We start from the raw sequence: 18432 nt of genomic DNA on the forward strand, positions 1-18432 counted from the left end.
CCTTATTCATTTTGATCATTTCCGAACTTCAATAAATCTTATGGAATTTAATCTACAACACTTTTGTCATTCTGATATCATAGCGCCACTGATGCTTATGTTATATGGACATGTTGAGAGATTCTGTGCTTGGGAGTTTTCTCAGGTAGGTATATACATTGACAGGATTCCAGCCTCAAAAGCTGTATTCTCGAGCACAATTTGGATGTGATCGAAACGTTGATCTGATCTCATCTTTCATGAAAATCATGGCAATTTCATGCCAAGTATGCAGGTTGAACATCGATGTTGAAGTGAGAAAGTTTCTGTCTATGGGAAAAGAAAGCGGTATACGGTTAAAATTTATTCAACGAATAACATCATTTTGCATTTTTAGCGGTTGACGAATTACGGTTCATTTAATATATCATCGTTATCCGCTATCTGATCACTTCACCTGTATGTCCAGCCTCGAGTATGCATTCTTTATCTGTAGACACATCACCTCTACTTGTGATTCATTTCTGAAATTTGGAAACCTGCAGCATGGAAAACTGTGGAAAAAGAAAGATGTCGCTTCCGTTAGCTTCTGAACGATAAAGATTTTGAAAATCTACAGTCTTTCATATATCTGATATCACAATGGAAAGGATTCAGTCACTTTTTTAACTGTTGATCATATGAGATAACTTAGACTGCACTTTTAACCGAGACTATCGAGGCGACACGGTCTGGCCTCATGAGCGACAAGGAAAGCAACACGAAAATTGCTCTACATTGTACAGAAAAACCTACATATCTGATGTTTAAGGAATCTATAAATATAATGCTTAAGAAAAAGGTGTAGAAATAGATCAAGCTGGACATAAAAGGTTTAAAATATGATGTTTATTGTGTAGGTATCTTTCCGAAACACACATACGTCCTTCAAATATTCAGCACAGAGATCTCAGTAGCGATTTCTTGATTGGCATTCTGGAAGTTGGTGAGTCAATGATGAAGAACAAGACAGTGGCTAACAACTGTGGTGACATTGTGTAAATGGCGCTCTGTTTTGAATAGGACACTGGCTGTGTAATCGATGCCCTGTGCTGAATGAGACATGGATTGTGCAATTGTTGACCTGTGTTTAATGAGACATTGGGCGGATAATTTTGTTGAATGAGACATTAATTCTATGTATTTGGTGCCATATGTTGAATGACATATTAACTCCATGTATTTGGTGCCCTATGTTGAATGAGACATTAACTCTATGTATTTGGTGCCTTGTGTGTTACAACACAAAAAACAAAATGTGTGTTATACAACAGTTGGGTCGAGGGCAGGGTCTCCTCGAGACAATGAGATAAGATTGTCATAACCAAACTCATAATACAATGTAACTTCTGTTTGACGAAGACACTGAGCCCATTCTTTTATTCGGACAAATCACATTTTCTCATATCAGGACCTTCACCGCACACTTTCTTTCGCAGGTGCGAGTAATGTCATTGGACGTTTGTTTAGCGTCGTTTCATTGCAACCATTCAGTTGCCGTTTAAACCGCTACAGATCCTATTATGTATTAAATCATGAGAAGTGTTGGCGTGTATGGGCTCTTCCCGAACCTGAACTATTTTCAGCTATTGTGCAATGCATATGGCCAGGCAGAATATCAATCAGCTTGTTTTGGCAAGCATTACCATATATGCTGCTTGTTGACGATGTGTACTTGTTTACAACTCTGGCAGCAAGTCTGTGTTTGTTTCAACTTTAGTGTTATCTGATAGTGTATGAGTTTTTGCAACTTTCTGTGAGCTTACCTTTTTTCAGTGTTACACGACAGTGTTTTCATTCTGCTGTGTAGGGTTGCCTGTTTCAGGTACATTCTATTCATAACATAACACTTAGATCAGATAGGTCAGTTTGTAGGTGTGTTACGTGCTGGCGGCGATTTGTCTCCTCGAGACAATGAGATAAGATTGTCATAACCAAACTCATAATACAATGTAACTTCTGTTTGACGAAGACACTGAGCCCATTCTTTTATTCGGACAAATCACATTTTCTCATATCAGGACCTTCACCGCACACTTTCTTTCGCAGGTGCGAGTAATGTCATTGGACGTTTGTTTAGCGTCGTTTCATTGCAACCATTCAGTTGTCGTTTAAACCGCTACAGATCCTATTATGTATTAAATCATGAGAAGTGTTGGCGTGTATGGGCTCTTCCCGAACCTGAACTATTTTCAGCTATTGTGCAATGCATATGGCCAGGCAGAATATCAATCAGCTTGTTTTGGCAAGCATTACCATATATGCTGCTTGTTGACGATGTGTACTTGTTTACAACTCTGGCAGCAAGTCTGTGTTTGTTTCAACTTTAGTGTTATCTGATAGTGTATGAGTTTTTGCAACTTTCTGTGAGCTTACCTTTTTTCAGTGTTACACGACAGTGTTTTCATTCTGCTGTGTAGGGTTGCCTGTTTCAGGTACATTCTATTCATAACATAACACTTAGATCAGATAGGTCAGTTTGTAGGTGTGTTACGTGCTGGCGGCGATTTGTATGTAAGCTTCCACTTATTGTCTTGTCTTTCTGCCTGTCTTAAAAGAATTGAGGCAGGCTAAAAACGTAATGTCATTTCAATATTACACTCCAAACGAGATATTGAATATGATTAATAATAGCAGCGAGTTTTTTCTGGGTATCTGTGGTGCTTAACGGGTAATGTATAAACGTGTTACGGGTGCTGAACGGGTAATGTATAAACGTGTTACGGGTGCTGAACGGGCAATGTATAATAGTCTGTCCAGAGGAATCATGTCTGATAACAAAGCCCATTCACTTCTTTCCTTTCTTAATCGTTAATATACTGAGTCAAAAAAGAAACTTCACATTCTTTCTTCAGGGCACTATAAAAGAACAAGAGATGGTAAGATGGTTATATTGTTATTTATTTCATTGCTGAGATCTGTGTGATGTACTCGATACACTCACAGTGCCACAATCACTTCCATTAGGCTACACTGCCGTTCCAAAACATGGGTATACAGAATGTCAAGTCACAAGAATAAAACTTCGAAATTTCTCAGTTCATTATTGTGTATGGTCACCTCGCGCATTCACCACTGAGAAACACCGCCTCCTCATCGACTGCCTGATGCTTGTGAACGTGGTTGGGGATTCTGCGCACAGCTCTTGCAAGGCGGCCCCAAGTTCCTGCAAATTCTGAGGTTGGTTCCTAAGACCACGAATCCTTCTCCCAAGTGCATCCCAAATGTGCTCTATTGCATTAAGGTCAGGGGACACAAATGGCCAGTCCATGACGTTGATTCCAGGAAATTTCGTGTCAACATCGGGGCATGCGGCCGAGTATTATGATGCTGGAACTGAAGACCTGGGCCAAGAGCCGCCATGAAAGGAACGAGTTCAGGGGTGAGCACGTGGTCGCGTTAAGCAGCAGCTGTGAGGTTTCCACGAATGACCAGAAGATCCGCCCCCAAATCTGTCGACTTCCTGTACACAACATTGGGCATACCGTTCACGACGTCGTCTCCAGACTCTATGCCTGCCGTCCACGAATCTGAGAGTAAACCTGGATTCGTCGTTAAAGACGACTCGACTCCAGTCTCTCTGGGTCCATCGGAGGTGACGTTGGGCCAACGTTGATGAAACGGCGTCAATACTGGCCCACGAAATGGACGTCGAGAATCGAGATTGGCAGCCCGCAACCAATTACGAATGGTCTATGAGGACGGTCGACCTCTAAAAATATCAGCCCCGGTTCGTGTAGCCGGCAAAAATCTGTCACATAGAACGATTTGACGGTCTTCTGCTCGTGACGTCACACATGGGCGACCCGACCTTGGGCGATCAGCAGTGGTGCCAGTTTGTTGTTGACGACCTCGCAAGTCATACATTCTACGACGGCTGCATCCCATTGCTCTTGCGACGTCAATAACCGACCTTCCCGCTTGCAACATGCCAACGGCACGTTCACGTTGCACATTTGACAGCTGTGGTATTTAAAGTACCGTGAGAACTGTGGTTTTAAAGTGTTGTTTGTTTTCAATTCTTGAGGCCAGTGCAAACACGTGCAAACGAAGATCGTGATCGACTGCACGTGCAAAACCTGATTTGGCACTAACGTCATTTGCACGAAGAATTGATGGGTTTGAGTGGGTTTCATGTGTGAATGTTATGTAGTGGATTTGAGAGTTTGGAATACATGCTTTGTGCTCCAACTTCAAGCCTTTATTCAGATTTTCGTACATTTCAGACACTGAGACCTTGGATTATGCCTAACATGGTGATGAACATCCTGTCGCGCCTGCGCACAATGCCTGTCCGCGGTGTGCTGACAGTGATTGGCGGGTTCCTGATTCATAGCACCATAAGCACCGGATACATCTTTGGTAAGCTGGTTGTGTGGAGAACATTGCTCTCACCGATATGTCCAAATAATGTAGTCATGGTTTATATTGATTGAAGTTACAGTACCGGTAATACTGTTCAAGAACAGTCGTGTATATTGCTCGTGTCTGATCAGGTGCAAGAACAAACACTGAATTGGTACTCTTTGGCACATTCCAGAACCCTTCACTGAACAGAACATACGCTAGAACCTGATAGAGCAGGACATAAACCAGAATCTCCATTGAGAGAGCAGATCACTTTCCAGAACATACACCGATACATCAGAACAAACCTGAATGTACCCACAGAAATGTCATAACCCTACAGTAATGAAAGCAGTGTCCAAAATCATGCTTTCGCACCAACAAGTTAAGCATATACCTATGAGTAAAATGTTGACACCTGTATAAAATGTCTCACAAATTGTAGAACCTTCGTTCTTTTTGTTACGAGACGTTCATACATTTTCTTAACATCAGTACATACACGATTACTTCCCTTGTTTCCAGGCAACATGACTCCGTATCTGACGTCATACCTGCGCGCCAGAAGTGGGTCAACTGATGCTACATACTCAGAAACTGTTTGGATTTCTACAGCAAACTATTTGACCTTGGCATTATGTATGCCCATATTAGGCTGGGTAGAACAGAAACTGACCCCCAGGATCTGTACGCTGATTGGTGGTCTGATCTTCAGGTATTCTTTCATAACTGTTACGTTATGAGGTCTAAGCTGTCCCAGTCGTCCAAGCGTCTAAACAGACTGGGCAGAGATGCTGCATTGTTTGGACGTACTGGGAATCCGTGATTGTGGGTCGAATCCTGTTTGCGCTCATTCTTCTGTTTGATCACCCTCAAAGTGACACAGACACAGACACGCGGTAACAAGATATAACAAACCGTAATATGCAGTGACACGCCGCGAGTCAAGTTATCCATGTTACAGCAATACGCAATGTACTCTTCCAGTTCCGGTATGGTCCTCACCTACTTCACCATGCAGCATTCTCTCCTCTTGACGGCCTTGACCTATGGCATCATCAATGGGGCTGGGAAGAGTATGGCGTACCCTGGAGCTGTGAAATGTGCTCTCAAGGTCAGTTGCAAAATATTCACGTAGAAGGGGCGAGTAAGTGAGTGACTCTCTTCTTAGCAATGTCCTAGATTTGATATCACATTGTGTTAGTAAACATTCAAAAGGGTTATATGGCTCAGCAAAATGGATCGAAAGTAGGTGTCAGTTCACAAAGATTTCAAAGGCATTGTGATGTAGAAGGCTAATGCATCTAGGACCTCCGGGTAATGTATCCTGTTGCTAATGCTTTTCCTTGAAAGAGCGAAACTTGGATTGTTGATTGTGTCAGAGGTATCTGATGATAAGTGTATGTCCTGTTTTCAATCATCGAGCTCTTCCGAGACATGCACTTTGGGCACTACTTGTCAAAGAGCACAAAATACGTGGATAACCCGACATCATGCACGTTGTCCATCATCAGCATTGTTCGTGAACGCGGTTGACTGGAATATGGTGGTCAGTTAGTGACTATAAAACCATTCAGCCCGGGATAACCGGAAGTATCCATCCACTCTATACAAACTTCCTCTGTTTCAGTGGTTTCCCAAGAGATCAGGTCTCGTGACAGGCATCATTATCTGTGGAATCGGTTTTGGAACCTTTGTATTCAACCAGGTCGTCACGGCTTTCATCAACCCTGACAACTTCTCCCCTGATGAAACAATCGAAGATGACTTGTAAGCGTTTCTTCGCTGTTCACCAAACAGCGTTTGGAACAGTTGGCGTTCTGTGTCCGACGAATAGCGTTTCTATTCTCTTCGCCAGGGGCCTAATGTTATGTTAGACGTGGAGTCCATGTTTTGTGTGTTTTTTTTCACTTGAAAACCTGCCACACCTCCTGACAGAGTAGACTATAAAGTTATACTTGCTCACAGATAAGTCAGGTCGTGATCTTTCCTCGAGTTTACACAGTAGTAATCCTGTACGCTTATGTCAGCTTAGAAAAATACGGACCGTTTGCTTTTTCTGTCAACTAATTTCAATGTCATACCTTAGGTCACGATGCTACTTAGGTTTCGCATATGTATACATACCACCGACAAGAAATAAGGGGCTCGGTGATTGTGTTCGCTTCTCAACGGCGTTGTATCACTTGGATAGGACTGCACAATAAAATCCAATACAGTCAATTGTACGAGGCCGTAAATTCACACCCCGTCCTGTTATGAATAGAGAATTCCCTACACTAACTGGAAGACTGTCAGGTTCTATTGTTAAAGAGAGTACGCCGAAAAGAAGGACATACCGCGAAGGGTGCGACCAAACAACAACTAGGCTACTCTCTCTACCATTAAGAAACGGCGGGGTAGCTTAGAGTTTCATTCGTTTGTTGCGTCGAAGACCCATGTTAGATTCCTCACATGAGTACAATGTGTGAGGCCTGCTTTTTGGAGCCCCTGCCCTGATAGTGCTGGAATACTGGGCCCCTGTCCTCTAGGTGCTGGAATATTGGGCACCTGTCCTGATGGTGCTGGCATATTGGGCCCCTGCCCTGATAGTGCTGGAATATTGGGGGCCTGCCCTGATAGTGCTGGAATATTGGACCCTGCCCTGATGGTGCTGGAATATTGGGCCCCTGTCCTGATGGTGCTGGAATATTGTGGCCATCCCCTGATAGTGCTGGAATATTGGGCACCTGTCCTGATAGTGCTGGAATATTGGGCACCTGCCCTGATAGTGCTGGAATACTGGGCCCCTGCCCTGATGGTGCTGGAATATTGGGCCCCTGTCCTGATGGTGCTGGAATATTGGGCCCCTGTCTTGATGGTGCTGGAATTTTGGGCCGCTGTCCTGAGGGTGCTGGAATATTGCTAAAAGCAGCGTAAAAACCATACTCACTCACTCACTCTAAACTACTATCGCTATTTAAAGCAGGCAATAGAGCTATGAGAGTGGAGTGGTATCCAACAGCATGTGTTGTGCGAAATGGTGTCCCCGTCCTTGTTTCATTCGAGAAATGTATCAGCAGAAATGTTGAACTGCAAGATATCAATGCCAGATCAGTTCTCCAACTCCTTATTCACATACAACAAACATGGCGTGTTGTATGGTGCACCAACAACCATCTTCATAGCACCTACCTGTCCAACAGCCGAAGCCAAGCTCTTCACCGGAACCGATGCAATAGAAAACAAAAGTTCTCCTATACTTTGCTTAAGCTTACAGATTTTCCGTTGAGGTATGGACAACTTCATGTGTCTAGTATCTATGATTAAACCCAACATTCGATCTCCTGAACCGGTTTCCAAAGGGACTTTCCTGCTTTTTGGTACAAGCCCGCTTTTAGCAAGTCTTGTTTGACAATCTGGCCAACAGCTGTCGTTTCACATTCAGAAAAAGTAGAAAGGATCCCATCATCCAGACATGTTGTGCGCTGTCCTTGTGTCATTCGAGAAAGGTATCAGCAGAAATGCTGAACTGCAAGATATCAATGCCAGATTAGATCATACACAGGGCGCACGTTACTCATCAGCTTTTCACGCTATCGCCTGGTCTAGGTATTTCAGCTAACCTCAAACCATTGGCCTGATATGAATGTATCCGTAAATCCCAAGCTAATATAGATTTCTCCAGTTTTAGTAGGTATCTTACCTGGACACTTTGCTGTCACGATATAGTAAAACATTGTCGTTTGTGCGATGTCATTTCAGCCAAAAGAAAGACTGTTGACCATGTAAGGTAACTGGGATGGGTTGAAACACCAGCCATATTGACAGCATATAATTTCGGCACTCATTGACGTTTGTCTGAACGGTCACTTGTTTCCTTTTCGATGATTTGTGTGATTCGTTAAAGACAGAAACCCGAAATCATACAAACCCTTGGAGAATTCACGATGAAGTTGAGATGACGCAAGGGTGTATCAAGCGCAACAGTGATCGCACCTGTTTAGAATACTGCTTGAAGCACGTGATTCCTATAACCTTGACTAACAGGCAAACTGACTATTTCAGTCATTACACATTGATACCGATTGTGTCCAACTGTCTAGGTACTTCACACAGAGCTCCCTTCTAGACAGGGTACCATACTGCTTCCTCTTGCTGGGCGGGGTCTACACAGCCATACAGATCCTCGCTGTCCTCTTCCTCATAGCCACGCCCACAGACACGCCCACACAGGTTAGTAGTTCTTCGCGACCAGTCAGCTCTTTCCGTAATCTTCAACAAGACTATATACAGTTATAACAAAAGAAATGAAATATGAATGTGTTACACTATTATTTCGTTTAAAAGAATGCATCCATGGCTTGTGTGCAAAATATGTTTGAGTGATTAGACAGAACTGTTTCATAACTGTGGTTATGAATGACAACTCGGTTCTATCAAGAACATTTTCATGTTAACTTACAAAGCAAAGGAGTGTATCACTCTGTTGCTAGTTTTGGTGAATTTGAAACTGGCGTCGTCAATCATCAGGGACGACTACTCTCACATACCATGTTAGATGACGTACGTTTCCTTTTTCTGAAATTGAAGGACTTTCAAATATTGAATATGGTTAAAGTATGGCCGACTTTTCAAATCAAAGATGGCAGCGAAATACAAGATTAACAAATTTTGATAACCTAGTTGTACAAGCAATGAAAGGTGCAACAACACCAAAAATTGACCAAAGAATTCCGGCAATAATATCTATTACAAGAGCACGGACATGAACTGGTTGTCAATATGGATCTGTCAAGGGAGACAACTCTGGTTCGACATAGTTCCGCTGCATCAATGCACCCATGTATCCTGATGTAATGTTCAGGGCTGGTTATCGTAAAGAAATAAGGACACTATTGAGGCTTTTTGAGATATTTACTCTTAAACAACGGACATACTTAAGGTGAAATGACAGAAACAACCGGACAACCTTCACTTGACCGAAAAAACAGAAACAAAGACGTGTGTGAGATTTATTATTTCACAAACAAAATCATTTTACAATAATTTGACACAAAATTCATTGCAGTGCTGGTCATGTATTTGCCGCAAATGCTGATGTGTCAAAATAAAAGAAAATACTCAAAACAGAGTTCTTGCAAAAAATGCCGAAACTGTCACGCAGTGAGACACATCATCAGTAGCGATCGTGACCAACCTGGGCATCCGCCTACTGGCAGACTGCATCCTATGCTTGTATTGTATCGTTGCGCAGAGGTATATATATTTAAATATAGATACAGATATATAGATACAGATACAGGTCTATATATAGAGATACAGATATTTAACATTATCTTATAACATTGTACTGTGACGATTGGACCATACAGGAAGACAAGACGGAGAAGGGTCCCGAACAAGAGAAGACGCCAGGTGAGAAGATGAAAGAAGATCTCGACACGGCATCAAGCACAGACAGGTGACTTTGTTTATCATGGACGATGGGCAGTCAAGGCATAAATGTGTACTAGCCACAAAAAGTTTCTACACACACTGAAAATATTAATATAGACACACACTGTCATTATACATAAATACAGTTTTGAACACAAGTATTGGAGACAATCAAACGAACATGCACGTTCCAGGCGACGTGACGTAATTAGTGGTGGCCTATTGACTGGCAGTGTGCTACTGCAAGTGCAGTCCGTGCAGCTGCATGTGAAATTGCTATCATTGTCAAAAGCGTGGTGTTTGGTCATTCAAACGTTCACAAATTCACATGAGAGGTCAGATGCAAGATTAACATCTACTCCACGTCATGAATGCATTGGAATGCCTTGAACAGGAATGAGCGAACAACAGGTGGCAGCACATTTCCAATGCCATCACAGTACGATATCTGCATTGGTCCCTGGAGAATGTCCCTGACCACCCACGTTCTGGGCATCCACGAATACCGACGCCCAGACAGGACAGATGGATTCGAGTGACTCATCTCCGACACAGGTTCCAGACGGCAGTGACCACGTCCGAGACCATTCCAGAACTGAACCGTATCCATCCCAACACTGTCAGGAATTAGTTACGTCAGTTTTGTAATCGACCACGACGCCCCGTCATACGACCAGTTGTGACACAACGTCGTCGAGACAGTCGCATACGGTGGTCATGCCCTATCTTAACTTCGTCACATCGTCATGTGACCCTTACTCGAATTGATCTTCTGACGTCATCCCCACGGATATTGTTCATGTTCTTTTGTCATTTTGCTGTGGTCCAATACTTCGTTGTGTCTTTGTCGTGTTGTATTCCAGTTCTGAATGCATTTTCTGTGTGCTCAGTTTCTTTATGTGGCTAGTATATTATTGTTTGCAAATAATGGAAAATCGTGGTTCTGGCAAGGCCCGCTGCCGGCGACTGCACTGGTCGAAGCCATTGAGATCACGACGAGGTGCGTCTGTGACCATGATGCATTTTATCATATAATATATATATAATTAATCCCACCCCTACGTAAATATCGCGGTACAACACAAAACAGCATCGTGTCACTGAACTCAACACCGCATGTTACAGTATTCTTAGTAATAACTGAGAAAGCTGCTTCGGCAAATCTCTAATACATGTATGTAAACTACAGACGTTTAACTTAAACGGATATGCTGACATATGATTCTCTAAGTTGCCCTGCAATATACAACTGAATTCTCCTATTAGGTACATTGCCGATTAACGTGTGTGGGGAGTCGTTTGACATTGTATGTAAGTCCTTTTTGATCGATCCTGTCCTTCAACACTCCCCACACTATCAACAAGGCCAGTATTGAACATTTTCGTCACCATTTTGTGTAGCCCGCAGTGTGTTTTGTGTCGTTGTCATGCTGGGGAAGCCAATCATCGGCGTAGTGTTCGAGCCCCTGGAAGGAGGTGGTTATTTAAGATGTCGACAAATTGTTCCTTCACCACATTTACAGTGAAAATACACAACAGCGTCACTTCACGTGATGATATCCCACCCCACACGTGAACTTTCGGGTTATGTTTTTGGCGTTGGTAGGTTTCTTGTGTCCAAATTTCGGCAAACAAATTGAGAAAAGCCAGACTGAACTGTCTTGATTTTCTTGAGTCCTACAACAGTCTATTTATTGCCCCTGTCTTTCATCAATGTTGAGCGCATTCCGCGCGTTTTCATCACATACCTGAGGACAGATGTGCTTATTTCTGATATTCTCAAAGCTTTCAATTTTCTCCTACTTACAATGTGACCAAGTCGCCGGTGATTTGTAGTGCTGAACCTCCCAGGCCTCCCTGCCCCTGTCTTGTGCTCAATCCCAACTCCTGACTGATTATCCTTCAAGGCTGTGTATACTGTAGACAGATGAGTGTCATGTCTACCAGCTAGCGCTTTTTCATCAGTCACACCAAAATCATCTAGAATCAGCTTTCATTTCTCTTCTACTGTCACATCTGCCTTTTCAACAAAGGAAGCTGTCTGCTACATCACGGGAGATAACTCTTAATGATCTAAGGTTCATTCTTAAGCCTACAAGAGTTGCCTCTCGTATTCAGTGCATTTCAGCGTAATGTAACACCTATTTTAAAATTCTATTGTTAGTATATGGAAACAAAAAAATTCTAAGGTGAGTGAGTGAGTTTAGTTTTACGCTGCACACAGCAATATTCCAGCTATATGGCGGCGGTCTGTAAATAATTGATTCTGGACCAGACAATCCAGTGATCAACAACATGAGCATCGATCTGCACAATTTGGGACCGATGACGTGTGTCAACCAAGTCAGCGAGCCTGACCACCCGATCCCGTTAGTCGCCTCTTACGACAAGCACAGTCACCTTTTATGGCAAGCATGGGTTGCTGAAGGCCTATTCTACCCCGGGACCTTCACGGGTCAAAAAATTCTAAGGAAAACTGTAATAATTCTAATATGTAACTGCTCACCAGTGTATGGACTAAACAACCTTTGCATGGTCGTTCCCAGCGGTACCACTGACGACGACGACGACGACGACGGCAACTACACTCCACGCCAGGTACTTCGGTCGAAGCTGTTCTACTTGCTGTGGGTGATCTACGGCTGTGTGGTCCTTGGTATATTCTTTGTGATGAACTTCTACAAGGTATGAGTAAGTGAGTGAGTGAGTGGAGTTTTACGCCAATTGGTGCAACATTCCAGCTAACACGGTTTCGTTGTCCCAGAGGATAGGCCGAACACACTGGTTTGATTCCTCACAATTTGTGAAGCCCATTTCTGGTGTGCCACCGTGGCAGTGTTGCTGGACTGTTGCTACATCCGGCGTAAAACCCACTCGTAATTCCAAAATTCGGAATATAGTGTTGACAATACTAGCGTTATAATTGAGGGTAATTTTGGATTCGACCTCACGATCATAGGATCCTGATACGCCTAAGGGACACAATTTGTGCCCCGAATAACGGCTCCTTTGGCCATTGTGGAGACTAAACATAATTATTAGCCGCAATCCCGGTACACAACAACACACGTACATTTAATTACATTAAGTATTTTGTTTTTCAAGCTACATATATTCTGGTGGCAGACATGCTACTTCTATTTCTTGGTAGGTGCGTTGCTTTAGGGAATGTATATACCGCCCGTCATCAATAACCAGTTATGGATTTGAGCGCTGTATTATCCACAGCCTACGTCTAAACATACATGTTTAAAGATGAATGCTTCTGTGTGGGTAGTGTGCATGTGCGTTCGAGCGTTTGTAATGAGTAGACTTTTTCAGGAACTAAACAGCAGGGAATAAAATAATTTATAACAACAACTTCGATCTGAAAGGAAAGGGTATACGTCACTGCATGTTTGTTTTGTTTCAGACATTTTCCCAGACCTTCATCAAAGATGACCACTTTCTGGCTCTGGCTGGTTCTGTCGGATCGGCCTTTAATGCTCTGGGACGACCGTTCTGGGGAGCCGTGGGGGACAAGATTGGCTACAGGGTATGTCCAGAGATGCCAAGGGTTGGCAAATTTAAATAGTTTTACTTTTAGGTGTATACATATCCTGGAATTTGAATCTCCTAGTGTCGGTTTTTTTAGACTTAAAAACTGAAATATTCAAATGGAGGCTGATAGCCGAAAACGAAAGTGGTCATATATGCAGTGTCGATGAATAGCCGGCAGGGGTAATGGAGGCGAAGAACGGTGTGTTGCCACGAGTGGCGCCTGATTGGATAATAAGCCAGCCAATGGAGGTAATACAATCAGCTTAGAGTCGTAGATACATTCAGGGTATAGTGGAGATGTATCCTAACACACCTTGGAGACTATCGAAGATGATAGGAAATATGCTGGGGCCAAGGATTTACTTCGATACAAAACCTGGACACAAGGCTGACATAGAATGACATTTGCATCCAGGAAGTATTTTGCAATTACTGCCACTTATAGAACAAGTATATACGGATGACAACTTCTTTAATTTAAGAGCACAACGTTTCGATACAGGTTTTTGTGTGTCACTTCCAGCTTCTCAAATGTGAAACACTAAACACAGTGTTGTAAGTGATCAAACCATGAACGAGTGACCTACTTTATCAAAGAATGGCCTAATTCGACTCTTCTTCCACATTCCCACATGTCTGCTAATTATGGTTGAATGATTTCTGTTAGTCACCATAGTCACTCTCACACAGGAAACACTCACCATTGTCATCGCGGTGTTTGGAACAGCAGGAGCGACCTTCACCTTGTGTGAATATGGCGGGAAAGCGATGCTGATGATTTGGCTGTGTCTGATCTACGGTACATTCTCAGGATTTTACGCCCTAATGCCTTCTCTGACAGTTTCGCTGTATGGTCAGAAGTACTACAGCGTCAACTACGGCCTGCTCTTCACCAGCATGGTAAGTTAACGACATCAACTGCCCATTCTTCATTGTCATTTACACAAAAACTATTAGCCACACTCTGGTGCATCCAAATCCAATCTGAGTATAGGCATTGTCAAACTGTCTGCCATCACTAACATGTAGACCCATAATTTCATTTAATGTAGCTTGTTTTGCTCCAGCAGCTCAAACGATATCCATTCTCCAAACACAGCTGTAGCATACACTAAGAGTCACGATTTTCGGAAATAAGTTAAAACTAATATCGACTATTTCTTCAATAACATCCAAATTTAAAAAAACCGGAACGGGCATAGGTACGTGTTTTGACTGAACAAACGGGACTATTAAAACAATCTCAGTTTCGATATATAAAACTTGCAGATATATGTGATATTTTAGTGGTAACTATGACTGTTCAATATGATATACACCTTCAGCAGTATGATTAAATATAGTATGATGAGACATAAATCTACTTTTGAGCATTCACCTGTGCTTAATTAATTATCTATCGTCGCGCTCAATCCGCAAACGGTTCTGCGCTTGGGTTGTCGTAAGCCCATGTATTGACTTGTGATAGTCGTTAAACTCGGGTATCAATGCAGAACTAACTCAACCCTGGGACAAATCCTGTCAGAGCTGATATACAACAAATGACAGCTTCAGTGTGAGTGACTGTTGTGTTGTGTGACTCTTTCCAGCATTTCACACTTGCAGGCACAACAAACTGTGTCACCTTGCCAAATTTAGTTCATCCGAGTATGGCGCCCACCAAAGGCAACCTGAGAGTTTTTGAGACTTTATACAAAACTGTTGTCTCAGAAAAGAATAGAAAAAATTCAAAAACTCAAAATGAACATTAGTCCTCTCTGTTCCAGATTGTAGTCCAGCTGTCCGGTGCGCTCCTGACGTCACAACTGAAATCTGCTATCGGATGGCAAGGAATACTGTATATAGGCGCCGGGGGGATCATGTTCAGTACGTACAGTTATACTCACAGGGGTTAGAGATTAAGGGGATAAGTTTTGTGCTTGTTTTTGTATCATCGCACTCAGCAACATCGTCATCGAAACATTAACATTTGTAAATATCTAACTCTACTGACGCTACGTTTAGTCAACTTACCGCGGGACGGTAGGCTAGCCTACTGGTTCATGCGTTCGCTCGTCGCGGCAAGGACCGGGTTCTATACCCCACATGGATACAATATGTGAAGAACATGTCTGGTGTACCGCGCCGTGATATTGCTGAAATTGCTAAAAGCGGCGTTAAACTAAACTCACTCACACACTTCTGCTACATGAACCTGACAAGCCCTTGTTCAGTACTCCTAACACTCACTGTATAGAAATAACAAGTCACTTAATCGTAAGCAAAGGAAACAATGCATTGCAGAAATATTCACCCATCGGTTCGCAATGGTTTAAACTGATTTCTCGCAACGATTCAGCATGTAGATGCACTGAAATCCAATAGTAAAATTTATTTCATTGTTGCCATCATATGACATTGTGCCTTACAAATAATATTTCAGTTTGATATTTTCTTGTTTGTTTCTGCAGGTTTCTGTTTGTGTTGTGGAATGCTTGTGCAGTATCGACTTGCCATGAGAAAGGAGAAAAAGTTCGGAAACAAACACGTCGAGAAATCGATTGATACCCGTCTGTAAACTGTGAAGGCTAACAACAATCGGAAGGAAATATAACGACCCGACAATAGCGCTTTATCTCGATACTGTAACCTGCTGGAAGCATGTATATAAGTAGATGTCATATTTCATACTGTACGATGCCCTAATAAAGCAAATCTGTTTATGCGAGATGTTTTTGATAAAGTGGTTGTAGAGAAACGGACAGGTTGTATGTCGACAATAGGCAATGTACCACGGTAGGCAATCGAAACCGTCAATCAACTCGCTAAACAATCGGGCTTAAGTAAGATAATCATTAATATTGAGTGGAAATGTCTGATTAGGCTAAATAAAAAAAGGTGAAGTGTTTCTCGTCACTGTAATTTGTGCGCGTAACAATATTTTATTGCCATTTAAAAAAAATGATATTGACTTGGCCGCGTCCCGACCATCCGTTTGTCCACTATAATAATGAGTGTCCGTAAGAACGAGGGTGGATGAATCTACAACTCATAAACACGTGATAAACTTCCCAAGCTGTTTTTGTGGGAGAAAAAAAAATAAAAATGTGTTCCTCCCTCGTCACTTTTGCTCTATCATAAAATAGAAATAAAGTCCTACCGCCTCGTCACTTTTGAAAAAATGTGCCCGAGAAACATTTGTTTATATTTTTTAATTGTTTTATGCGCCCTAAGGTGTGAGCAGTACAGATGTAGAGATAATATGGTGGGGTGGTCTGGTGGTTAAAGCGTCCGCTCGCCGCGAAGAAGATCCGGGTTCGATTTCCCTCATGGGTACAATGTGTGGTGCCCATTTCTTGTGTCCTCGCCCCGTTATTGCTGGATTTTCTGAAGGCAGCGTAAAGCGATGCCCACTCACACGACCTTGTTTCTGACAAGCCAACGATCATAATGTCGGCAACTTTGAATATCTGAAGTGATAGATGTCTGAGACACATACATATTTGGCGAACCTCGTGATGTGGGCATTGTTTGTCCCAACCAAGAATGTTGACATTGGACTCATACACACCCGAAGGTGTCCACGCGCACACATTCACAAGCACACGCGCACGCATACGCATACGCACACGCACACGCACACACACACATGCACAAGCATACACCCAAATACTTAACTGAGGACAAACTGAATTAAGAGCAAGTTCTAAAGGTTTGGTCCAGTCACTCGATCTTGACCACAGAAACCGGAGTTAACACGGAAAGCAGACCTGTATTTCAGTTAGTATCTCATAAGTCGTGGACGCCACCATCTTGGCGATATCTATCAACTGCATCATGTGCCGATGCTAAGAATTGTTCGGCCACATAAAATATGTTTTTTTGTTTCTCAGCACATCTTTAAAAAATGGTTAGGGGTAGGATTCTCTGTAACGTGGAAGCTGAGTTGGTTTTCAGAAGTCTGGCGGCTTTATACAAGCAAATTTACAGTGCCAAAAAAAATAAAAACTTTAGTGTCTGACGTTAATGAGAAATAAAAAAAGCACATTTTTACGTGGCCTCAGGGGTGGCACGTACTAATGTGGTCGCCAGTGGTGGATAATATAATCATAGCAGTGTCACAGTATATGTTTGACAGGCAGACTGGTAGTTTACGTTTTTGTCGACAAATACCAGCTCGATGGCAATTTATGAAAACATTATTGACCTATACTTCATCCAGTCGGTGAGGTAAAATTGAGACTGTTTTTATTCTTAGCTAATTACAGCAAAACATCAATGCTTAGAAAATATTCAACTTAATTATTATTTTTTTACCAACGAACAAAAATTGATAAAATTATGAAAATAGCTTTCATTATGATGAAAATAGCAGGTCGCCCACCACTCAACAAAAAAATCATAACATTTACCTTAGTACTTAGATATTTTTGTATCATAGGTTGTAAGTGAAAATATTGTGGATGGCAGAGTACTCTTATCCGAATGCCCCTTACTCTTAACTAATTCTTCCAAAGTAGTTGCCGAAAAGTCTAGTCACTTGTTTATAATATATGTAACTACTTTCCACAAAATACTTAGAAGGTTAAAACATCTGTACTTGTTCATACAGCGTGAGATACCTTGTTCACAATGACCTCATATTTCCAGAAAATTTCCTTCTTCTAAAACCACATTGAAAATTGAACTCCCCCTGAATCTGAACTAATCGTAATTATTCCAGTAAGTATATGGCAGAGAGAATATTCTATTTCATGGCAAACAGTGCAACAATACATGCTGCTTGTTGATGATGTTTACTTCTTCACAACAATGGGTGCCACCCCAGTTTGTTATCCGATAGCGTTTGGATGGTGCAGGTTTCTGTGAGCTTAGCATTGTTTATTCTAGTGGTCAGTGTTGTATTCTGCTTGTCTTCAGCCACATTCTACTCATCACAAAGGACGCACTTTGAAGACAAGTCAGTCTGTAGCAGTGTCACGTGCAGGTGGCGCCTTGTATGTAAGTCACTTTTTTCTTACTGCCTTGTCTTTGGGCTGTTATTGAAAACATAATGTAGTTTTAAATGTAGTTCAAAAGGTTTTAACACGAAACCTAATTTTACTCAAATACAATATCTGATAAATGGAG

At 42.2% G+C, this 18432-nt stretch overlaps 1 protein-coding gene across 1 annotated transcript; it reads left to right on the plus strand.

Moving 5' to 3' along the window:
- The first annotated feature begins 4184 nt into the window (after window positions 1–4184).
- On the plus strand, window positions 4185–16028 carry LOC137282238 (oxalate:formate antiporter-like). Its single transcript, XM_067813971.1, has 11 exons — window positions 4185–4380; window positions 4891–5080; window positions 5353–5479; window positions 5996–6135; window positions 8451–8580; window positions 9720–9808; window positions 12330–12468; window positions 13196–13318; window positions 14014–14223; window positions 15090–15189; window positions 15774–16028. The coding sequence occupies exons 1-11, from the start codon at window positions 4194–4196 to the stop codon at window positions 15878–15880; spliced, it is 1542 nt and encodes a 513-aa protein (XP_067670072.1). The 5' UTR covers window positions 4185–4193; the 3' UTR covers window positions 15881–16028.
- Window positions 16029–18432: the final 2404 nt, after the last annotated feature.

This window comes from Haliotis asinina, chromosome 4, assembly GCF_037392515.1.
Source record: "Haliotis asinina isolate JCU_RB_2024 chromosome 4, JCU_Hal_asi_v2, whole genome shotgun sequence".
Classification (NCBI taxonomy): Eukaryota; Metazoa; Mollusca; class Gastropoda; order Lepetellida; family Haliotidae; genus Haliotis; species Haliotis asinina.